This window comes from Balaenoptera physalus (genome assembly GCF_965194825.1).
Source record: "Balaenoptera physalus genome assembly, chromosome: 9".
NCBI classification, from domain to species: Eukaryota; Metazoa; Chordata; class Mammalia; order Artiodactyla; family Balaenopteridae; genus Balaenoptera; species Balaenoptera physalus.
This window is the reverse complement of record NC_138888.1, coordinates 33,499,557-33,525,296: the sequence shown is the minus strand read 5'-3', so window position 1 is coordinate 33,525,296 and position 25,740 is coordinate 33,499,557. Positions and strand designations below refer to the sequence as shown.

Sequence of the window (25,740 nt, the reverse complement as noted above, 5' to 3'; positions counted from 1 at the left end):
ATGGAAAAGGAAACATTTATTTAGGTACAGTTAAAGCGAATTCAAAACTCCTAATTTAGGTAAGAAAAATATAGGAGAAACTGCTTTCGGGATTTGGAGGGCCATAGGCAGTTCCCAAATGCTAGAAGCCTAAAGTTATCACAAAGGCTGTCTTCCATCCTTTCTCATACTCTTCCTTTCACATAATACATGCCCTCCTCCCCTCAACTCACACAAAAACACACATTTCATGCATATTTATGAGTCCAAATGGATCTATGTTGATTTAGCACGAGGCTCTGTTGTTTTTTGTCTTGAAACTTTCAGGCATGAGAATCAATAAAAAAAATTCTTTCCCCAAAATGAATGTTCCCAGTATTCGATGAAGTGATCTGGGTGATATATATCATTACATATGTATGTGTATGAAACTAGAAGTATGTCATGGAATTCCTTTGAGATAAAAGGGATTCTCTAAATGTAAAATGTTGAGAAGTTAAATATTATTAATACGAATGAACTAAGATAAAATGTTAACCCAAATGGTAATGATGCCATTATCCTATTGTGAACATTAAACTGCAGGGTTTTTTCTTGTTTGTTTGTGTTTTTTTCCCCAGATAGAAGAGTCCTTTAAAACAATAGCTTCATACACTGTTCTAAGTTTTCTTCCCTATTTTCCTATACAACCCACATTCACCATAAAACAGTATATTTGAAATATGCAACTTTTGTACACTTCTGTAAAACTGAGACATTTGTAATCACATATATCTATGAGTTAGTTGCCAGGTATTTATTATTTTAGTTAATGGGGGAAGCAAAGTCATGCATAGCCGGGAAGCTTATACTTTGTGATGCATCTGGTTAAGGCTAATATTTAAATTGTTTTCTCTGTCTTTTATACATACTAGAAATATGCTGACTGACAGAGGAAGCTAACCTGAAATTAAAAACCTACTGAGGATAATCCACAGAGAAGAGAATCCCTTTTTTTCACAGTTTTACCCTTTTATACTTTCTTTTTCTCTTTAGGGAAATGACTTGAGAATCAGCACAGCCCACGATGAGGTATATCTGCAACCATCTGAAGAACATATTAATGTGTTGTCACTTAAAGAAGATTTATTTACCATACATGGCACAAATTTCCCAGTCAGTAGGAAAGAGTTTATGACCGTGCTTGCGAATTTAAAGAGAGTCCTTATACAAATCACATACAGCCTTGGGATGGATGCCATCTTCAGGTAAACTCAAGAACTGCACCTCCCAGTGTTCACACATTTACCTTGGGGCAAACACGCATGTGCTGAGTGACTGAAGATCCCTAAGGTTTGCTGTCTTCAAATAGTAGATAAGAACGGAGCACTGGTTTTCTGAAAAGCATTTCTATTAAGCTTTAAAATTTTACGTACCCAAGATAAATTTGTCTTAGTCCTTTTTTAGTATTGATGATTCTTTCTCAATTCTGCCAGAGCATGCAATAAGAATGATTCCCATACCAAGAAATGCTATACTGCAAAAGAGTCTCCTTTATGATGACTCAGATAGTGGAAAACTAAAGTGATACAATTCCAGGATACCCGTATTCAGAAAGTGGTTTGTAAAATATTTTCTTCCGTTAATTAATTCAGTCGTCTCTGACTTAATAGTATATAGTTTATGATGAGAAATATAAGCACCTTCATTTAAGTAACTACAAGTTTTTTAAAAAAAATACTGTAATGGCTGCATGATATAAAGGAAAGTATGAGCTTTGGAGGTAACCTGACTAGGAATTAAATTAGCTGTATTGCTTATTATATGTGTGACCTTTGGCAAGTGGTTGGTCCTTGTGGAAACTTGATTTCTTCAAATGTGAAGTGGAGAAAATAGTGCCTACCTTTAGGGTCGTTGTGAAAATTATATGTGATAATTATGTAAAGTGCTCTTTACCTAGAACACTTTCAAAGGATTATTCCTTTCTGTTCTCCATTTTTTTTACTTAAAGAGAGAGCTCCCTGACTTGAACCAAACATCCATAAGGGGCTGACTGTAGGCTGCTGTGCTTTCCATTTTTAAAACAATGATGTATTTTTCTGACAAAATTTTAGCTTTGTGTCTGAATGAGCTCTTTTCCTTTCTCCTTTTCTACTCTAATAGTAAATAACACAAGCTCTCGTGGCAATTTTGTCCTAAATCAGGTTAAGTTAGATGACCAAATGTGACCCCAAACCGACAACTTGGCATACCCATAATCAAAGCAATATCTCCAATACTGATTTATCTGCAAAAGGGTTTTTTTTTATTACTGATGCTCCCCTACCTCCTTCATTTGCTTGCATGGCCTAGTTTGTCTTTCATTTGTAGTATTTTAACTAAGTGTAATCATCATTACCATCTCCCAAAGGAGAGTATCGCAGATTCATAAACAGAACCACTGCCAAACAATGTACCTCTTCTGCATAGTCAATTCTGCTAGAAGCTGGGTTAAAATGCCATGAAGATGAGGAGCAGCACTTAGGAATTAATTATGTCTTTTCACATTTAGTAAATAGAGATTGCCACGATGTTTAAAGAGTACAACGAGATGAGTCCTCTGGATTTCAAAATAAATGACAAACAAATTGGCAAAAAGTGGCTGGGGGACTTATTTATTTTTGCCAGCATTGTTTCTCAGACTAGTTAACCCAAAGACATGAATCCCCCTGATTCATGTCAGATAATTTTAGTGTCTGCCCATCTTAAAATCACTAGTTTCATTTGAGCCTGCTGAGGTTTTCCCATACACGAACAACGTGTTCACAGAGTGTGGCTCTGGGATCTGACACAGGAACTAATCCAAGCAGGTGATGCTTTCTGCAGCCTACATTTTGTAAGGCACTGTGGTTCAAGAAGTGAAAGCCATATCATATTTGAAACTCCTACCCACTTCAGGTGAGCTGAAAGTCAGCATGAATCCCGAGTCAGTACGCTTGTTATATTTTATTTCTCTCTGATCTACTAGTAGATTGAGTCATATTTGTAAAACATCATTTGAATTGATTTCAACTTGTCTTGCACAGTAGGCTTCCAACTTGGTATACAGCTTGTGTGCAAGCACAAGTAAATTGAAGCTATCTCAACAGAAATTCATGTTTAGAATTACTTAAGGAAGATTTATTTCCAGGGTAGTTCTCTCAGCAAATGGGCTTACGTTCCTCCCGTTATGGAGGAACTGGAATTGAATAGTGGAGGGAGAAGTGGGCTGCAGGTCAGGATTTTGACTTCTGTTTTCAACTTAGCTATTTAATAGTTGTAAACATAAGTGTTATTTTGACCTCTTTGGATTCAATCACCTCATCTGTAAAATAAGGATGAGGACAATTGCTTGCCAACGTCAGAAAGTCACTATGAGAATGGAATTAGAGGACTGCAAAAGCATTTTGCTAATGACAAATCAGCACACAAATCCGAAGCATTTCTATCTGACCTGCATTATTCCAGGGAATACCATTTTTTCCAAGTACCGTTAAGACTTGGAGACATCTAGAATAAAGCATGGACTGATATTTCTAAAATTGAGACCATTTTTGCTGTCATTCTTTTCAACAATGCTGAGAGGCCCATACGATAAAATTAATTGATTTCCTTCTCATTGTCCTCATTGATAAGATGAAGATAAAAATGGAAAATTTTTCATTCTTCCTTTAAGAATGTAAGAGAAATCAACTTAACCTAACTGTGTATCTTTCTCCTTTAAATTCACCAAACCTTAGTTTTAGTAGCATCCTTGATATTTAACTTGATATTTTTTCTTATACCCTACAGTAGACATTAGTACAGTTCATCAAATTTTTAATCTCCTCCTTTTGGAATATTGCATTTCCTTTGAGGGTAGATGTGGTCATAGGACTTGGTTTGGCCAATGAAATGTGAGCTGAAATGACGTATTAGTCCTCTCCTCCTCCCCCCAAACCCTGGAAAAGCACTGAATTGCCAGTTTGAGACTCTATGGAGCTTACTTAGCTGCCAGAAGATCAAAACAGCCTGAAATATTGACAGCACACATAGGTCAGCTACCCGGAATAGTTACCCAGACCTGTAGAGGATTTCACATGAGTAAATTTTGTTTTCTGTTAAGCCACTGAGAATTTGGAGTTGTCTGTTACCACAGCATAACTGAGCCCATTATGACTTTATTGTGATACAACCCATGTGTCTTTATTGCTTGAAAAGAAATACGAAATTTCTCCAAGGCAAGATGTTTTCACATGACTTTTAATAGTAAATTTTTTGGTGTGGGTATCAAAAATATTACGCAGAATTTATGTAATAAATAATCTAGAAAAATCCTTAGAAACAAAGGAGTGTTTTGAGGCTTGTAGAAATAGTGTTGATAGTATACTTCTACCTTTTGAAATTAATGATACAGGTAATCGCATTTTGAAGAAATTATTATGACGAGGGCTCTCAGGCTTTTAAAAAGATTTATGTAAGTTGCTCTTGGGAAGAGGTTCAGCCAGGGTTTATGCCCACATGTGTTTTCTCCCCATTATCTTTGACTACCTCCCAAATCTATTCTGTAACATTGGATTCATTCAGTCTGCCAGCATTTACTGAGTGCCTTCCCTGTGTATTTGAGTCGCAGCTCTCTCTTCTGTAAAATGGCAAAAAGAATACCTAACTTTCAAGATTGAATGCTAAGGTGAGAAAATGATGTATCCAAAACATCTGACCTGCTATCTAGTATATGTTGGGAGACAATGTCAAGTAACAGGCTAACCATTGGGTTTGGGTTTGAGTCTGTGCTGCACCACTTGCTAATGGTATTATAGTGACAAGGCACTTTACTTCTCTGAGCTTCAGGTTCTGCCTTTGTAAATGTGGACAAAAACATGATTACCACATTAGTTTCATTGATATTTAAAGGAGCTATGTCTCAGGTTCCCATGATAGTGCACAGAAGACACTCAGTACACAGTAATTATTATGTGATAGTTCTAGGCTAAGGAAAGAGGATACAAAGATGGATAAAGGATCATTGAATTCAAAGAAGGCATAGTCGAGTATGAAAGGCAGACATGTAGTAACGTTTATGGTAGTATAATAAAGAGTGCAGTGGAAGTGTGCATAGAGCATCGTGGTGGAACTAGGGAGGAAGAGATGAATTCTTATATTAGCATTTAATATATTTTTGATGAATGGCTGCAACAATAGCAGATTCTGTCAGTTATTTTCCTTACTTGGTAAGGGATTGAAAATGTTTGGAGAAAATGTCTAGCTCGTTCCCAGATGGCCCACTCAGACATTGAATGAACCAGTGAATGATTCTGTTGCATTTTTAGGAATGAGGTAAAAATGATCAGCCTTCACTAATTGAGTAGTACTTTGTGGAACTTCCACAGGACAGAGGCTAAAGGAAGTTCTAAGTCATCATCTTATGTTTTGTCAAAAATGAAATAGAACAAAGCACCTGAACAGCGATAAAATCTTTATCTATGGTGACCAACCTGAAGTAACATTTGTTTAAGTAGAATTAAATAGATATCTTCTATATAAAAAAGGTGAATTAAAAATAATTATTTAAACGAGTTTTAAGATCAAATGTCCTGTTGTTTAAAGAATAGTTTGGGTTTTATTCTTTTTTGTGTGTGAAGCATGACATAGCTAACTCTGGTGGAAAATATAGGAAAACAAAAATATTAAGAACAATCTTTAAGACAGTTCCAGGACAGTGTTTCTTATATGATTCCAATATTTTCAATACTAGCTTATATAATTATGTCTTTTCTCTTCATCCATCACCTTATCTGTATTTCCCACTCATAATAATAAAGAGAAATAGCCAGCTAAAACATTTGATTTAGTTGACAAATCTTTGACAGTTCATGCATCTCCAAACTTTAGTACTTTATTACTACCAGCATTATGTATTTAAATGAATGCAGCCTGTATCAAGAAAATAAAATGACCATATTGAAGGGAGAAAAAGAATAAACTTCAGCCTTCTTCATGAGTAACACTAAAAACTGTTAAACACATTAAAATCCCATTTAACAAATAGAACCTAATGAACACTGGGACTGCTCAGTGAATACTAATGTGGAATATTGCTGGGAAAGATGTTTGAGTGTTGAAATTTCTCAGAGCTCAAAATGGTTACATAGATTAAGGAGAGGAACATCTGTTATTTCAAAAGACAAATGAAGGTTGGCAGTTCATTGAAAATATTAAGTTTTTGTTTTGTTCTATTTTAAATTGTTTCTTAAAGCAATCAATTACTCATTTTTCTATTTTAAAACATTCCAGTACTCTTTCTTTATGTTTTGCTCATTAATTTTATATTGAAAATCCTGGGATTATATCTATATACAATTGACCAGGCTGCTGTTTAGTAAGTTGTGATAGTCTTTTGTATGATAATCAACTAGTAAGTAATCATGAACTCTTCTAATTCTGAAATTAAAGTGATCAGAAATACAAGTTTGTCATGTGACAGTCCATTAATTGCAGGCAATTAGATGTCACAGTAAATTCAGATGAGTTCTGGCCTCTGACCTCAAGTCCTAATGCTAGCAGTTTTCAATTTATTTTCTTTGTTAGATAAAACAAGTAAGTTTTCTTCTACTTATCTGATTGTATTCATCTGAAATGTGGATCCTGGCTTCAGTGTATCATTTGTTATGGAGTATGTTACACATTGTTTGTAATATAACTACATTCCTTTCATCTATCCATTTATTTATTCATTTATGTATGTATTTGGTCTTGTATCCATCCATTTATCCATCTATCTGTTCATCTACCCACTATCTGTCTATCCTTCTATCCATCCAGAGATTCATCCATCCAACAAAAATGTGTTGAGCATGTATTGACGTGATCAGGCTAGGTAGAGAGATGACACAACAGAGTCTCTGTTCTTAAGGAGTACTCATAAACTCATGTTAGCATAAACAAGTACTATCCTTATTTTAGAAACACTTCCAAACCATTTGTTGTGTTAAAAATTGCCAGATCTAGGAATTTCAATCCTAGCTATATACCCCAAAGAATTAAAAACAGGCACTCAAAAATAGTTGTATACAAATGTTTGTAGCAATATATTTACAATAGCCAAAAAGTAGAAATAGCCAACCATCCATGAACAGATGAATGGAATAAGAAAATGTGGTATATTCATGCAATAGAATATTACTCATCCATAAAAATGAATGAAATACTGATATGTGTTATAACATGGATGAACCTTGAAAACATTATGCTAACAGAGAGAAGCCAGACACAAAAGGTCATGTATTATATATGTCCATTTGTATGAAATATCCAGAATAGGTAAATCCATGGAAACAGAAGCAGATTCTCAGTTGCCAGAGGCTGGGGGAACAGTGGACTAGAGTGTGACTGCTTGATAGATACAGGGTTTTTTTTGTGGAGGGGGCAGGGGGCTAATGAAAGTGTTTGGAACTAGATAGAGATGGTGATTGTACAACACTGTGAATGTATTAAATGACACTTTAAAGTTGTTAGTTTATGTTATGTGAATTTCACTTCAATTTAAAAAATATTGCCAGTGACACTTCATATACAAGTTTATTTGGTGGAAAAAATTACCATTTGAAAATTTTTTTCAATCTCTATGTAACCTGAACACTGTAAAACAGTGATTTTTAATGCTTGTAGGATTAAGAAAATCGGGGTAAAAACAATAAAGATTTTAGAAACTTGTTGCTGAAAAGCTTAGGACTTGGTTAAAGGTTGTCACTTCTGAAGATACATTTAATGAGCTGATTAACTTTGTTCTCTGGCTTGATTACAATATAGATTCTCAAACTGGCAAGCTCTTTGGTAATTGTGAATCGCCAAACAATAAAAATCTACCACCACTCTTAAGAAAGCAACTAAAAATGCATACCCTAGCAAGAATCAGTTACATCTTTTTTATGGTTAAATAATGGCATATTATGTATTATGGAGATCTGTCAATCATTTTAAAAAAACAATTATTATTATGAATCAATAGCAGTCATTTAATTTTGTGCTCTTAGAGTTTATTTAAAATTTATTTTAATACATTAAAATGACAAAAATCTAGTTTTGGGGATGGAAATAATATTTCTTGTACTACTCATGTAGTCATTTTGATCCTGTTGCAAGAGTAAATATATGTTAATAAAATGCCTAACATTTTATAACCACGTATATGAGTTATATACTATATCAAGAACTTTACATTCATTATTTCATTTAATCCTTTAATCAATCTCATCATGTATGGACTCTTGTTTTATCTCCATTACATAGATGATGATATTGAGGCCGAGAGATGTTAAGTAATTTTTCCTAGGCTACGGGACTGGTAAATGTCAGAGACAGGATATGAATCTTGATCTGTCTGACTTCTGAGTTTGTGTTCTTAACAATGAACATTTTACATTTTATTTTTTTTAATGGGAAAAAGCCAATAAGACACTAATGACATTTATTTAAATTGTGAATATATATTGGTTGCATATTTGGAAAGAAATACATACACACACTATACATATATACCACTTATGTAACAGCATTTTTCAATTTGGCCAAGCCAGCTTTTCCTAGGAATAAGGAATGATACCAAATCTCTGTGCTAAAATCACCAGATTGTACAGAAGTACCAATAAAATGAAGCCCGTAAGTACAGAAAACAGTGAATTTAATTTAGGCCCAAAACAATTTAGGAAAATAGTTCTAATTCAACTGAGCATTTGAAAAAGTTTCACTTTTGCCTACCAACATGAAGATGTATCTCTGAGAAAAAGCAACCAAAATAATTTCCATCTTTCTTTTCTTTCTTTTTCTTTTTTTTGCTTCCATTTTTCTTTAAATTTAAGAGGTTGGACTGAATATTAATAATGTCCTTCTGCTTTTCTAGTTTAAATATTAAAAATAAGTCAGTCATATGAATGTTTTCTGTTTTAAAAATTCCTTCAACTATGTTTTGTTTTTTTTTTTTTGGCTGCGTTGAGTCTTCATTGCTGTGCACGGGCTTTCTCTAGTTGTGGCAAGTGGGGGCTACTCTTTGTTGCGGTGTGTGGGCTCCTCATTGCGGTGGCTTCTCTTGTTGGGAAGCACGGGCTCTAGGTGCACGGGCTTCAGTAGTTGCAGCACGCGGGCTCAGTGGTTGCGGCGTGCACGGGCTCTAGGGTGCGCAGATTCAGTAGTTGTGGCTCGCAGGCTCTAGAGCGCAGGCTCAGTAGTTGTGGCACATGGCCTTAGTTGCTCCGCGGCATGTAGGATCTTCCTGGACCAGGGATCGAATCCATGTCCCCTGCATTGGCAGGCGGATTCTTAACCACTTCACCACCAGGGAAGCCCCTTCAACTATGATTTTAAACTCTGTATCTCAAAAAAAAAAAGGGGGGGGTAATCAAAACACATAGCCAAAAACCAAGAAATGAGTAAGAATAGTCATATCTTTTCAACATTTGATTGTGGTACTGGTTGTGAGCACTTTTAACTGGGCTGACTTTGCCTAATATGATGAATGACCACAGCATCAAGTTATGGATATTCATTTGCCTTCTTTTTCAACATAAAAATTTGCTTATATTTACATCGTTGTTTCTATACTATTCCTCAAGAGATGTAACACCTAGGAGTTTGTTGCTTATTTACCATTTATTTTTCCTTCTGCTCCAGGCTGAGCTCTGTTGGCCTTGAATCTGCTGTCCCCTATCCTACTGACAGAAGCATTGCAGCAGCTGTGGAAGTTTGTCAATGTCCATCAGGGTATACTGGCTCCTCCTGTGAAGTAAGTTTGCAAGAATATAGCTTCAGTGCATTCTAAGTTCCTTCAGCATTATTTTCCATAAACTATTCTAAAATAAGCTTAGTTTTTTCATCAAGGATTGCACAAATGATAGTGTATTATTAGTTAAAGAAGAAACTCCAACGTCTGCGAAAAAGTCATGACTTTCAAATAGTGTTACTCATATAATGCCATCTTGAGATTAGGTTTCTTGTAGAGGTATTTTGCCTTATGGCATATAGCTAAAAATCTGATTTTTTTTAAGTGTTTGTTTTCAATTTAATCTGTTGATAAAATAGGATAAATCATGGTGGAATAATATTTCAATATATTTCTCTTTCATTTCCACCTGAGTACTTATGAGGAATTTAGCACCATTTCTTTTCTTTTTCACCCTTTCCACATTTTTTAATCCTATGTACCACATTCTTTCTCTACTTTATTCCTAAGAATACAACCAAATCACAGTCATCTGAAGGACTCAATCTTTAAAATGTCCAGAACATAATATATGGAAGAAATACCTTAATCTAGAAAATTTCCTACAGGTCTTTGATTTGTTTAGCACCTAAAGTTTGAGATATTTATTGCTGTCTCAATATTCTAGATTTATAATAAGATTAATGTTCCTTACTTAATATCACAGTGTGTCATTCTAAGGTGATAATTTTTATTTACTTTTATGTATTTTCTTTAGGTAGTTTGAAAATTGATTTTACTTGAAATCTGGTCAAAAAAATATAAACACCATTTCCCTGATAGAGGGCATGGCTTGCGGATAAATGGGAACTTAAATTCTTTAAAAATGGTGCCTTTAAGGAATCATCTGACTGTACCAAGATGTTCCACTTCAGCACACTACCCCATTATGCCATTTACAGAAATACCCTAGGCCTTGCTTTGTCGTTTCTCTTGTACTTTAAAATAATGCATGCTACGAGAGGATACTCAGGGCTTAGAGTCATACTGGTGACAAATGTGTTTTCTTTAACTGGGCTCAGATTCACCTATCCGGAAATAAAACTAAATGTAATTCACTGTCACTTTTCCAAAATTCAAATAGAGAAGAGAAAAATAATCATGGAAATGAATTAGCTCTCTCAACCCAAATTTGATTTTACATGTAAAATAAATACTGTACTTGATGAAAAGTATTTTTTTATTAAGAGCCTAGCAGTTTTTATTTCAAACCAGAAAGCTCTCTTTGAACCTTTATGTTCTTATTTCAACTGAAATAATAAATACCTTGATTCTATTCTTGGTTTAACACTTATTCCCACATTGTTTACTCTCAGTGCTCTTCATCATCTTTTATACAAATTTCAAATACCCATTGAATCTAAAATTGTCCAAATATTAGAATTATTTAATTGGTTATGCATTTTGTTTCTTCTTTTCTTTCTTCAAAAGTATTTATTAAGAATCTTTGGTAAATTCTGCCCTAGATGCTGAGGGGATTATCAGGAAGATTACATCACAACCCCTGTTCTTAAAGAGCTAACAGTCTGTTTAGGGAGACAGAACAAATACCTATGAAAAATTGGATCACAGCCCTATATAATTAAGGCTCCAGTAACCGGTAGAGAACTTAAGTGCAATAATCTTTCAAAGAGGTGAGCAATTCCAGTGGAGAGAGACGTCACAGAAAGTATCCTAGGGTGGAAAAACCTCAAATTGGATGCTAAATAATGGTAACAATTAGGTAGGAAGAGAGAGAAGCAAGCGAGTGTGGAAGAGTCAGAACAAAGAAGCAGAGTAGGGATAAGAAAACCTTCCTGTGCCTCTCACATGAGAATTGATAAATAAAGTTACTTTGGAATCCATAAAAGAATTTAGTTGAATCAGAAGACAATGAACTCTGGAGTTTCTCTCTGGCTTCTTAGTTTTTTCTACTCTAATAATTCCTTCTTTTCCTTATTGAAACTTCCTATTCTTAAACTCACTATTAACTATTCCTATCCTTTCCTAAATTCATTTGCTTTTTTATTGAGTTCCTAAGGCCAGGCACTCTAGTTTTGTTATCACTAATATCACTGGATCCTTTAAAAGCTGAGTAAACTCCAAAGACTATTAATGTCTTAATTCTAGCTTACCAAAAACACATTCTGTAACTCCATTATAAAATCATTCTCTTCTGTTTTGTTTGGGTCCACTGTGTTGATTCAGAATCCTTTTTTTCTCATTTCTACTTCTTATAAATCCCCCCACAGTTCATCTTTCAAATATTTTCATACTTTCCTAGTATCATCATAATTCATTTCACTTGACAAGTGGAACAGGTGAGGAAGTGAAAGCAAAGTTTGGTACTAAAAAAAGGTATTTTAATTCAAATCTCAGTTCCCTCTTCTATATGATGCCACAAAGAAAATTTAGATAAATATGATAAATTCCATGAAGAAAATAAACAGGGTGCCTTGACAGAGGTACTGAGAATGGGTATAGGAAGATTAGATGGGAGGGACTACTTTATGAGAGGTTGTCAGGAAGGTTTTCTGAGGCGGTAGCATCTAAACTGAGTTTAGGGTCAGCTTAGGTAAAAGGAGCTGAGGAGGAAGTGAAACAGAGTTTGGAGTCAGCAAGGAACTGAGTGGGGGCAGGTATGGCTGGAGCTTAGTAAGCAAGTAAGAGAGTGGCACAAGGTATGATTGAAGGAGGCTGACCATTCAGAGCTTTGCATGCATGATAAGAACTTGTGGTTTTATTCTAAATGCAATGGAAAGAAGGCTTTAAGCTGGGTGATGCCATGATCTGAGTTATATTTTTTTGAAAAAGTCATTATAACTACAGTGTGTAGAACATATTGTACATGGCAGGAATGGTAGGAAGGAAAATGGTTAATATGCTACTGTGGTAGAATGCAATGATGATAGTGGTTTGTTAGTATAATGACAGAGGATGTAGAAAGACATGTGTTTATTCTAAATATATTTTGGTAGTAGAACCAATAGGACTTACTGATAGACATGCCATGGGAGAGTTGAAAAAACTGAAGATTTTAAAAATGAGTCAGATGATGAGCTTGAGCAATTGGATGTGGTGGCATTTACTGAGCTGAGGAAAACTGGGAGAGGAACAGTTGTGATGGGGAGGATGGAATCAGCAATCCATTTTGGAAATATTAGGTTTGGAAGAGCTATGAAGTGTACTGTCAATGTCCAATGTAGGTCCTGAACTCAGAATATCTGTCTGGTCTAGAGATACGTATTTAGAAGGAATCATCAACTAGGGGACTAAATAAAATGACCTGGGAGAACCCGTGGAAAGAAAAAGAAAGTGACTAAGCCCCCAGGAGCTCCTGACAATGAGAAGTGGGTTGAAGCAGAGGAGACAGCAAAGAAATGGGGTGGAAACTTTGGGACTGTAATATCATGGAAGTTTCGAGAAGAGGACTTTTGAGGGAGATAGGAATCAACTAAACCATATCTTGATGAGAGAGCAATAAAGTGTTGATTGTAGAATTGTTCATTGGATTTGGCTCCCTGGAATTTGGTGACATGGACAAGAGCAGTTTTAATCAAGTGGTGATAGCACAAGACTGATTAGGATGGAATGAAGCATAAAAGGGAAGTGAGGAAGAAAAGACATTTTATTTTTTTAAATTTTTTTCTTTTTTTAAACTTCTATTGGAGTATAGTTGATTTACAATGTTGTGGAAGTTTCAGGTGTACAGCAAAGTGAATCAGTTACACATATATATATATATATCCATTCTTTTTAATGCAGTCTTACTGAAAAGAAAAACAGGTAGGTAACTGAAAGTTATAGGATATTAAGGAAGTAATTTTGTCTTGTTTTTCTGTTAGCTGATTTTTGATGGAGATACTAGATCATATTTTCAAGCTGATAGTAATGATCCAACAGAAAGGAAAGCTATTACTGATGCAGCACAGAGAGGAAATATTGGGAAGACAATAGATAATGGAATACAGATTACAAGTGCAGTGATATTCCTTTGAGAGGATGAGGAATCCTGCATACCTGTTCCAGAGGGGAATATGACAAATGGAAATATACACTTATGCTTGTGGACTTGGTAGTGGAAATTTGGCTTCCAATGGCTTTAATTTTCTCTGTGACTAATGAGATGAAATTACTGGCTAAGAGAGAGGTGTAAAGAGTTGGGAAGTTTGAAGAAAGAAGATGGGGTATGAGCAGTACATTTGCAGATATATATATATATATCACTTATTAATGACAATTCCATGAATATTTGTCCTGAAAAGAGTAAATCAGTTCTCTCCTTGTTATCAACACCCTTAATTTCTACCCCCTTCTGGATATGTAGCTTCACTAGTTTTTAGAAATATATATTACATTACAAAATCTCTTCTATAATGAGTCTAGGGTGACAACATTTTTAATGAGGAGAAATTATTAGAAGAGGTTAGAAAATTGACACCTTTTCTGTACTGTGCAAATTAAGAGGAAAGTTGTTTTGTTTTCCTTTCAGATATGAAGTATCAGCTCATCCTTTTTTTTTATGTGTTTGCTATCGATGTTCACATTTAAGAGTCCTCATATCCTGAGGCAGTAGGAACATTTCCAACAATACACAACACAATTCTGTATTCTTTATTACTTCAGTGGTTTCTCTCGTTTCCACTTTCAACTGGGAAAAAAAGGCCTTTTCATGATATATTATGTCATAGTTAACCATCCAGAAATATGGTAAATAACCCACAAAATGCAATTTTAACTTGATGGAGATCATAACCTCCTAGAGGGCAGTGAAGTTTGTCCCCTTATTTTGCATCCCATCCAATTTATAGTGACCCCAACGGAAGAGAAACTTAAACATGACGGTGAACTGAAAGCGAGCACAGACACACAGATACTGTATGGCCCAAATACCCTTTTTCTAATCAGAATTCTATTTTTGGATGGTAAAGTGTTTCACACTTAAAAAGGAAATGATAGATATAAGTAGAGTTCTAGTAGAATAATGCCATAAAATAAAATATCAAGGGAATAAATATATGGTAAATAAATCATAAACTATTTTGTGTAGATTTGAGAAAGCATAATAGGATGGAGGAAGTTGAGAATGAGAGGTATAAATTATATATGTGTGTGATCAAATGTAAAAGCAGATGCTACCTTTCTTCCAAATGACTGCAAAGATTTTCTGAAAGTGACAGAGTTATGGGCAGTTTGTACGTGGGAAAGGGAGGTCACTCCAGAGAATCTACATTCCTTGGAATGACATTAGGTGCTCTCTTAGGCTAAGGTTCTGAAGAGTCCATTTCTGTCGGCTGCTTTTTTTCAGTACTTTTTCTTCCATTTTCTTATCTGTGCTTTTTACTTTGAGACTGTCATGTTTCAGTTCTTTATATCTCTGCTTTATTTTGCTATTTCAGAAGAGACATCAAGCTAATGCTTCTTCTAATCTCATACCTGCCAATAATACTAAGGTTAGTACGAAGCTCCCATGTCAGGAGGAATAGCTCTGTAGCAATATTTCCATAATGGCAATGCTTTGACAAGCACATTTTCTGGGTTTGCTACCTAAATATTTTCCTTTATCCAATAAAGACAAAAAGCAAACTTTTAAAAAATCCCTGAGACTAACTTGAAGCCTTATCTTCCTTTCAGTCTTGTTGGCCTAGGCACAGACGAGTTAACGGCACTATTTTTGGTGGCATCTGTGAACCCTGTCAGTGCTTTGGTCACGCGGAATCCTGTGATGATATCACTGGAGAATGCCTGGTAAGTGCTTTCTCCTTTGGAGATGCTGATTGACAGGGCTGAAATCAGCTCAATAGGCCCTGCAATTCAATTACTACCTTTGGGACCTTAAATACTTGAGTCAGGAAGTGATTTGATGGCACTCTTTATATTGCACTGAGTTGGAAGCTGAGAACATTCTTTCATATGTGGTCTCCCTGACTAACAAGCATTAGAAAGTGTTTATTCATATTAGTCTAAGAATTGAATTAAGATCAGATACATCATAGTAAAGCATAACTAATGACTGGTATACCTATCTACCACAAATATATATGGTTTCAATCCCTTCCATAAATCTACCAAAAAATAGACTGTATTTCTGTAGCAGAAAATAATTTATATCCCCATAATATGAAAAGTATAAAATATAACCTCTGTAATAGGCATAATTCAGTTTTTTTCACTTTGAAAATGAGGGAATACTACACTTTTTTTTATTTTCAAATGTCAGCATTTAACTAAATACAAAGCATCATATATAGATTAAAAAATAATAAATATATGCAATACATATTCACCAGAGCTGCTTACTCCTTCTACAATTAAGTCTATACTTTAACCAGAAAAAAAGCTCTGCAAAAGGCAAAGTACTTTCCATCCTGCTAAGAAGCTTTTGGATTAGAGAATTACACTGAATAGACCATTCTGATTAACTCAAGGGCATGTTAGTTTTATATTGTCTGACATGGCATGAAGCTTGAAACAACACTTCTCATTTCATTAGTCTTGCAGAAACACAATTTGAAATGGTGCCAGTTTAGGAAGATATCATACTCTCATTTCCCTGTAGAATTTAAGGCAGACTCTGTTATCTGTATTTCTTAATGTTCTCTCTTTCTCTTGCTCATTCTTCCCCCCACCCTTTTTCTTCTACTTAAAAGCTTCTGGGAAAAATCCGAAATGAAAATTCAGGGCTTTTGTTTCAATGTGATTTGGCATTTAGGTTTACTGATGCTCTTTCTGTTTTCTCTATAGAAGATTTTGTTTAATTGCATTGCAGTATAAAGCGTGATAGCCTTAATTTGTGGATCAGTAGATTTTTCAAATGGCATTGTTATGAATAGAAAGACTAAGTGATTTTCATTTTAATTATACAATAAGTCTTTTAAAATGTACCTTGGAAAAAATACTGAGTTACCTTTAAACACTTTACTAACATGCAATAGGAAATATTCAGCCCAAACCAGATATAGATTTGCTTTACTGAAACCTAGAAAGACAAAAATAAATATTTCATGATACCAGACTTTTAATGTTCCTAATAGTAATATTTCATGTGGCATTCATTAAGTCTAAAATCATGCTGTTAGTTCATTTGGTTATGTAATATTTCTAAGAATGAAAGCCCATTGTTTTAGAATAAAATAGTTTCATCCAGCATAATTTTGGGAGGAAGAAGGGAGAGGATCAATGATTATGTGAGGCCTTCTACTAATGAAGCCTAGTTTACTGACTTTGTTTCATGGACAGGGAGATAGGAGGCTACTTCAAATAACACAATGAATCTTAGGGAAACAACAGAGGTCTTGATGATAGAGACAGAATCTGGGGTGTTTTCTGAGATTTCCACTGTAGCTGGTAAATAGGTGATCATGTAACATATTTCTGGAGACTTTCAAATGCTCTTTATCTGAAATGGTATTGATAACTAAATGCTGATGTTCCATTTTGAGTATATTCATTCTAATGTGATCCACAAAGAGAAAAATATTTAAATGTTGCACATCAAAGGCATTCTTACTGTTTGGTTGACCCGCATTTTAGCTTCCTTTTCTTTTATTATTTATGCTTCCCCCCACCAGCATTAGACAGAAAATTTACAAAACTTACAGATAAACTGCTTTTTAGTTTGGCTTTGAAATCTAATTAGAAATTAACTGAAATATTTTTTGATATCAGATCAAAATCCAGACCTCTGTTATAGGGCGGACTTATTATATATTAAAAGGTCATTTTGACTCAGAGTACTTTTGAAGTGACCTAGGAAACTCTCAAGCCACATGGGAAGATTGGATACTTGTTCCTTGTCATTGTTCTTGTGATAAGCGATGTGAATAGACATTTGGAAAGTACTTTTGTAGCAGGACACCTGTAAAAATAACCAGCCCATCACAGTGAACCTTTCGTCTTTTTCAGTTTGGGTTTTCCATTGTATTGTTGTCTAATATTGTTTTATGGTTTCAACTGCAGAAACACTTGAGTTTTAAGATTAATTTTATTTACATTAACTGAAATATGACATTAGGAAATGTAAGAAACTTCTACATGTTATTTTTCTTTCATATCAGTAAAGAAAAGCAGGGTCTCTGGGTTGTGCAAGATTTTCAGTTGAGTTTTAGAAATACCATTTGCAACATGGTTAAAACATAATCAGTTTTATAATCTTATTTTTTAAAACCCCTAAGTCTTTGAAGATATAATTTTGATTGTGTCAATCTGACAATATGCAAAGAATATTGCAAAAAACATACTTTTTTTTAGTAAGAGACAACTTTAAACTTAAAAACTGCAAGGAACTAATATGAAGATGAAATCAAAGAGGAAAGCCTTTCATCAAATTGATCCATGTTTTGCACCTTCCATCCCAATGTGCTGTTATTTAGACAAATGTGGATAATAAAGTTAACACCTTTGCTACTTTGATAGAGGGTTGCTAAACAAATTTGAGAATTTTAAATACCTTAAAGAAAAACCTATTTTCAAGTATCACCAGATACTAAAGAATTACCTACTCACTGTCATGAAACTGTCATGAGATTTCAGAGCTTGAAAACTTCATATATTATGAGCTTAACTCCCACATTTACAGAATGTAAGCAAGTGGATTATTGGATTTTCATTTAACATTGTCTACAATAAAGAATCTGTCCCTCTCCCCAAGGAATTCAACAAGCTATGTTCAGAAGTGTTTATTTATGGGTTTTTAAAATTAAATCCACTTACTAAGTGTAATTAAAATTGAGCTTCTTAAAAATATACTAAAAGAAATAATAATTCAGAATTTTCATTGAATCAAACTGGCTATCTCATTGGTCAATCAGATTAATAAATTTTTACTTTATGCTTAAAGTGAATTTATATTTTGTCTATTAGCCATTTCCTCTACCTGTTTAGTTATTGATGATAAAATTAAAGGTTTTGCACTCCAAGCTCTGATGAATTCTTTTGAAATGAGAAAAAAATAGCATTTTATATGCTTGTAAAATTAAAAATGTATTTCTGTCATAATAAATCCATATCGTATGATAGGTAATAGGCATTAGATACATTTTATTGTATCATTGGAGACTGAAGAAGTTATGTTTACATGATGCCAAAACATCATTAAAACTTATCAATGCTTTATAGACAATTTCATTTGTTGATTATCTGATTGCTCACCTTTACCAGTCTTGATCAATTTTGTGAACACAAAGTGGGTTTATGAATATACTTTAATTAATTTGAAGAAATCAAGATATAAATTACTTTATTTTGATTTTTTTTATTTTTGAAAAGAACGTGGTTTCAAAAAATACTAATTGACAGAAAAATACCATTTCAATTTTAAAAAACAGTGTGTGTATGCAGAAAATTATAAGACACTGATGAAAGAAATTAAAGATGATACAGATAGATGGAGAGATATACCATGTTCTTGGATTGGAAGACTCAACATTGTGAAAATGACTCTACTACCCAAAGCAATATACAGATTCAATGCAATCCCTATCAAACTACCACTGGCATTTTTCACAGAACTACAACAGAAAACTTCACAATTTGTATGGAAACACAAAAGACCCCAAATAGCCAAAGCAATCTTGAGAAAGAAAAACGGAGCTGGAGGAATCAGGCTCCCTGACTTCAGACTACACTACAAAGCTACAGTAATCAAGACAGTATGGTACTGGCACAAAAACAGAAATATAGATCAATGTAACAGGACAGACAGCCCAGAGATAAACCCATGCACATATGGTCACCTTATCTTTGATAAAGGAGGCAAGAATATACAGTGGAGGAAAGACAGCCTCTTCAGTAAGTGGTGCTGGGAACACTGGACAGCTACATGTAAAAGAATGAAATTAGAACACTCCCTAGCACCATACACAAAAATAAACTCAAAATGGATTAAAGACCTAAGTGTAAGAACAGACACTATAAAACTCTTAGAGGAAAACATAGGCAGAACACTATGACATAAATCACAGCAAGATCCTTTTTGACCCACCTCCTAGAGAAATGGAAATAAAAACACAAATAAACAAATGGGACCTAATGAAACTTAAAAGCTTTTGCACAGCAAAGGAAACCATAAAAAAGACCAAAAGACAACCCTCAGAAAGGGAGAAAATATTTGCAAATGAAGCAACTGACAAAGGATTAATCTCCAAAACATACAAGCAACTCATGAAGCTCAATATCAAAGAAACAAACAACCCAATCCAAAAATGGGCAGAAGACCTAAATAGGCATTTCTCCAAAGAAGATATACAGATTGCCAACAAACACATGAAAGAATGCTCAACATCATTAATCATTAGAGAAATGCCAATCAAAACTACAATGAGATATCATCTCACACTGGTCAGAATGGCCATCATCAAAAAATCTACAAACAATAAATGCTGGAGAGGGTGTGGAGAAAAGGGAACCCTCTTGCACTGTTGGTGGGCATGTAAACTGATACAGCCACTATGGAGAACAGTATGGAGGTTCCTTAAAAAACTAAAAATAGAACTACCATACGACCCAGCAATCCCACTACTGGGCATATACCCTGAGAAAACCATAATTCAAAAAGAGTCATGTACCACAGTGTTCATTGCAGCTCTATTTACAATAGCCAGGACATGGAAGCAACCTAAGTGTCCATCAACAGATGAATGGATAAAGAAGATGTGGCACATATATACAATGGAATATTACTCAGCCATAAAAAGGAACAAAACTGAGTTATTTGTAGTGAGGTGGATGGACCTAGAGACTGTCACACAGAGTGAAGTAAGTCAGAAAGACAAAAACAAATACCATATGCTAACACATATATATGGAATCTAAAAAACAAAAGAAAATGGTCAGAAGAACCTAGGGGCAAGACAGGAATAAAGATGCAGACCTACTAGAGAATGGACTTGAGGATATGGGGAGGGGGAAGGGTAAGCTGTGACAAAGTGAGAGAGTGGCATGGACGTATATACACTACCAAACATAAAATAGATAGCTAGTGGGAAGCAGCCGCATAGCACAGGGAGATCAGCTCGGTGCTTTGTGACCACCTAGAGGGGTGGGATAGGGAGGGTGGGAGGGAGGGAGATGCAAGAGGGAAGAGATATGGGGACATATGTTTATGTATAACTGGTTCACTTTGTTATAAAGCAGAAACTGACACACCATTGTAAAGCAACTATACTCTAATAAAGATGTTAAAAAAAAATAAAAAAATAAAAAATAAAAAACAGTGTGTTAGGGAAATTGTTATGTGCCTTGTGGTTTTATTATTTATTGGTATACATTTTTAAATTTTTCAATATTCTCATTTTTAAATTATGAGTGAAGCAAGGCCCTCGCAGCTGTAATACATTAGTGCATTGTCCACATCATCAGAGCCTACTGAGGTCCAAATTAATCTCTGATGTAAAAGGCCATAGTGTCAGAGGATTTGTAGGATTAGCCATAGTTCTCATTGAATCAGCAGTTTTAAGCTGAACAATTGATTTTTACCTAAATCAGGTACAATTTCCATTAAACATATATTATTAAGACTCTATAACTATACACACATACACACACTCACAATCACTTGTATTTACTTAAAAAAAAAAAAAACCAAAGAAAAAAAGGAAATACTATTTGCATAATGAAAAAAATTTATAATGAATTTCAGTCATCTTTTTGTAAGTATTCATATGCTGAAACTAGTGTGTAGTTTATAAGCTAGATATTAAATTAACTTTCAGTGCTCTTTCCCAGCTGTAAAATTGACCATTTAATGTGGAAAATTATTCTTGCTGGCGGGGAATAGACTAATGATTCTGTAGATCTATTTTTGGTAACATGTTGATGCTTGATACTGAAATAATAAACTCTGATGTGCATTTCTTCCTCAGAACTGTAAGGATCACACTGGTGGCCTGTATTGCAATAAATGTCTTCCTGGTTTCTATGGTGATGCTACTAAAGGAACCTCTGATGACTGTCAGCCCTGTGCCTGTCCACTCAATATCCCATCCAATAAGTGAGTAACAAACTTAACCTCTCTCATGAGCTGGGAATCCAGTTCTGCATGTGTATTTTTGATATAGGATTTACCCTTTCTCTTGTCACACATAAAAAAATAATAAATTTATGCATGAATTTCTCAAGAAGATACTGTGAGTTTTTCTAAATATAAAACATTTAAAGTTATGGCTATTTATTCCACAGAATTTTTAGTATTTTAGCTCTAGTTTGGGGGATTTAATATCTAAGAGACAGAACTCAAATAGGTTTTCTAAACCAACTCCAAAGAACAGAAGACATATATTATACAAATGTAGACATGTGCCCACAGGCAAGCACTTGCACACACACACACACACACACACACACACACACACACACACATCTTCATACTGTAATAAAAAGACTACTAATATAAATGCTGCTCATTTGGGTCCCAGTCACACAATATTTGTAACTCTTAGGCAAGTCATAAACCCCTCAAAAAGGTAAAATAAAAAATCAGTTAGTTGACCTTTAAGCACCAGTTCTGTCCCTTAGCGCAGGGTTTATCATATTATCATATATCATATTATGTATATATATATGTTTATCTTATTGAAATAGTTATACTGGTATTATATGATAAATTATATGAATATTGAAATATGGGTGATAATTTACATCTTATTTTACATAAACTACATCTTGAAAAAGTTTAATGCAAACTTCATACAATTTCTCTACTCATCCAGGTTTCTTTCTGTCTTTTTTTAAAATTTTCTGTTTGTTCACCTAAAATAATAACCTTTTGTAACAGATTTTGATTTTTGTTTGTTTTTGTTTTGTTTTGCTTTGTTTTATCAATTTTTATTGGAATATAGTTGCTTTACAATGCTGTATTAGTTTCCTGCTGTACAGCAAAGTGAATCAGTCATACATATACATATGTCTACTCTTTTTTAGATTTCCTTCCCATTTAGGTCACCACAGAACACTGAGTAGAGTTCCCTGTGCTATACAGCAGGTTCTCATTAGTTATCTATTTTATACATAGTAGTGTATATATGTCAATCCCAATCTCCCAATTCATCAACCCCCCTTCCCCCCTTGGTAATCATAAGTTTGTTCTCTACATCTGTGACTCTGTTTCTCCTTTGCAAATAAATTCATCTGTACCATTTTTCTAGATTCCACATATAAGGGATATTATACTATACTTGTTTTTCTCTTTCTGTACCAGACTTTTAAAAGTATATATTTTGTCTGCTCTTCCTTTTACCTTTTAGGGGAACGCTGTATTTCAGCTGCTCTAATTCACTTTCCCCTTAGAGCAGCCATCCCTTAAGCAAATACGTAAGCAAGACCCTGAAACCAAAAATGTTTTTTATTTTAATGGGGCATATTATGTTGAACAATAATCAACACTTTTTACTAGTAAAAATTATAAATAACTATAGTTTTAAATCAAAGAAATTGTAAAAATTGTTCTTAAAGGCAAGCTTAGTGCTTAATAAAATTCATATTATTTTATGTACTGTCCACCTGTTTCTAAATGCTGTATTAATGCTTGCAGAGCAAAAGTTTTTAATGATTTTTAATGAAATCTGTCAGTTACAATTTTTTAATGTGAAGGTGTTATCAAGTTGGTCATACTCTGAGGTCTTACCCAAGATATTCCTAATGGAAATGGTCTTTTGTTACTAGAGTCCATAAATACTACAAGCTAAAGACTTTGAGAATAATTCTGTCATTAAATTTAAAAGTCCTCGTAGGAACTATGCTTCCTACACTTCATCTCACATGAAATCCTTGTCCTCTTTCCTGACAACCTTCCTCCCTCAGAATTTTCCATCTTAGTCACTGGAAAAGAAGAGAAAGAACTAAGATTTAATGAAAGCAGCCTACTACATTCTAGGCATAGGCTCAAGCACTATATTTGGCATTATTTTACCTTCAAAAACTATTCAATAAGTGGGTATTATTACTGTTATTTTATAGATTAAGAAAAGAGTTTCCGAGTGGGAAAAGAGCATTATAGTGCCAATTCTCAGAGAATTCCTTGATTTAAATGCTGAGTTTCATACTTTCTAGCTGTGTGACTCTGGGAAAGTTACTTAAACTCTCTGTGCCTCAATTCTCTTGTCATTAGTTGTGATAACAGGACCCTCTCATAGGGTTCTTGTGAGAATTACATAAATTAAAATACACAAAGCACCTAAAGCAATGACTGAACATGGTGAGCCTAATATAAGGACTGACCATTATTAAGTAATTTGCTCAGAGTCATAAAATATTAAAGTATCAGAGTTGGAATTTTAAGTTTAAAGTCCAATGTGCTTTCAATCCCTCTACAGTTTTACATTGAGGGCTTCTTTAAAAAACACACTGCATTTTAAGTGATAACATTAAGAGACTTAAATGGGAAATGGGGTAACTATATATTAGTGATCAGAACATTTTCAGAATTTAGGGCATGAGCCTGGATGGTTACAAAACTGAAGATCCTTTGGTAACCAGGGATGTCAGAGAAGAGGAAGAAGGCAAAAGGAAAATAATGAATATGTTGGTCATAACATGACACAAACCTTGCTCTCTGGTGTACTTGTGAAGGGTCAGATCAAGCAATGGAGAACCTACTCACTCACGTAGCTGAATGGAATTCTCCAGAACCATCCAACGTATACAAAACTTTCACTGAGGTGAGGAAAACAAAGGGATAGCATCTGGCCACTCATCTGCATTGCACTCCTTCTCAGCCCAAATGTCAATGGCATTCAGCACAGCTGACCATTCATAGTACCATGGGAATCCTAGCCTAATACATTTGCAGAATTATGTAATTTAGTGAATATGTAGACCTTATGAATTTATCCTCAAATTAGACCAACATTACTATAAATGCAGAAGAGCCATTAGGGAGAGAACTTTGCTTGGGTAATTATAGGCATTCATGACCCATTCTTCTCTGTTTACTGTGCCTCTACTTTAAAATGGATTCTAATTGTGTTCCTGAAAGGAGAAAGTCAGTAAGCGTTAAAATACCATCCATCAGTGCTAAAAAGGATTGAGGTCCCAGTGTCCAGTGATAATGTTCTTAAGTATTGTATTACAGTTTGGTATATTATGCAGATCTTGCTTCTTTAAAATAAAGACAACTCAATAATAACAATGTAAGTTACACCAAATATTTAAGGATTCTTAATTTCAGGTGCTTTCATTTACATTAAATAATTATTAAATTATTAAGTAATAATTTTAACCTTAGAAGTAGAATTGGCAATAGAGGGCAAAAACCAATTTTAAATGCCAGCTTTAAATGTGACATTTTTACCGGGAATTATACCCAGTATCTTGTAATAACCTATAGTGGAATATAATCTGTAAAAAACCTGAATCACTGTGCTGTACATCTGAAACTAACAATATTGTAAATCAACTATACTTAAATAAAAAAGTGGCATTTTTATAAGTAGAAAGAGGGAACAGTGATGATCCACTTTGTTTAAAAATTTGTTTTCAGAGGTATTACGTCTTTTAAATTTAAAACAACTTTGAAAATTAACATAGTTTAGCTGCACAATAGTGATGAGAAAAATTCATTTTAATCTAATAACCTGAATTTTTTTATTCACTAAATAATGGGGACACTTAATGACTTAGAGAAACTCCTCTTTTAAAAAAGTTTTTAAAAAGTCATTACACTTATAATCTGAGTTAGAAACTCTGAGGAATAACTTGACTAGTTACATATTATTCAGAAGATGGGATTTGAATGTTCATAAGTTATTCAGAAAAAAAAAAATTGAACTAAATGTTGCTGCAACCTTCATCTAAAATTGTAAGGCTTAGTGATAGTTTTGCCTTGGTGATTTATCTGTTTAATCCCCAGTCATGAATCTTATAGCTCATAAGCATTTTGGCTCCAAATTTCTTAGATAATATTGCAAAATAAATCAAATGTGTAGGGAGATAGAGATAGATCAGTATAATTATTATGATGTATGAATACAGACAAGCATATAATATTTAAATTATATATATATATATATATATATCACTTCATCAACTATTTACAGTGTCCACTGTTTGCTTAGCCA

The 25,740-nt window shown here is 34.2% G+C and overlaps 1 protein-coding gene across 2 annotated transcripts in view; it reads left to right on the top strand.

Annotated features, from left to right (window-relative positions):
• Positions 1-25,740, top strand: part of LAMA2 (laminin subunit alpha 2) — a 622,418-nt gene that overhangs the window by 361,383 nt on the left and 235,295 nt on the right. For both annotated transcript variants that reach the window (XM_082475049.1, XM_082475048.1), the window contains exons 14-17: positions 1,015-1,226; positions 9,622-9,733; positions 15,323-15,436; positions 21,550-21,677. In XM_082475049.1, the coding sequence (XP_082331175.1) occupies positions 1,015-1,226; positions 9,622-9,733; positions 15,323-15,436; positions 21,550-21,677 (566 nt within the window). The remainder of the gene's footprint in view (positions 1-1,014; positions 1,227-9,621; positions 9,734-15,322; positions 15,437-21,549; positions 21,678-25,740) is intronic.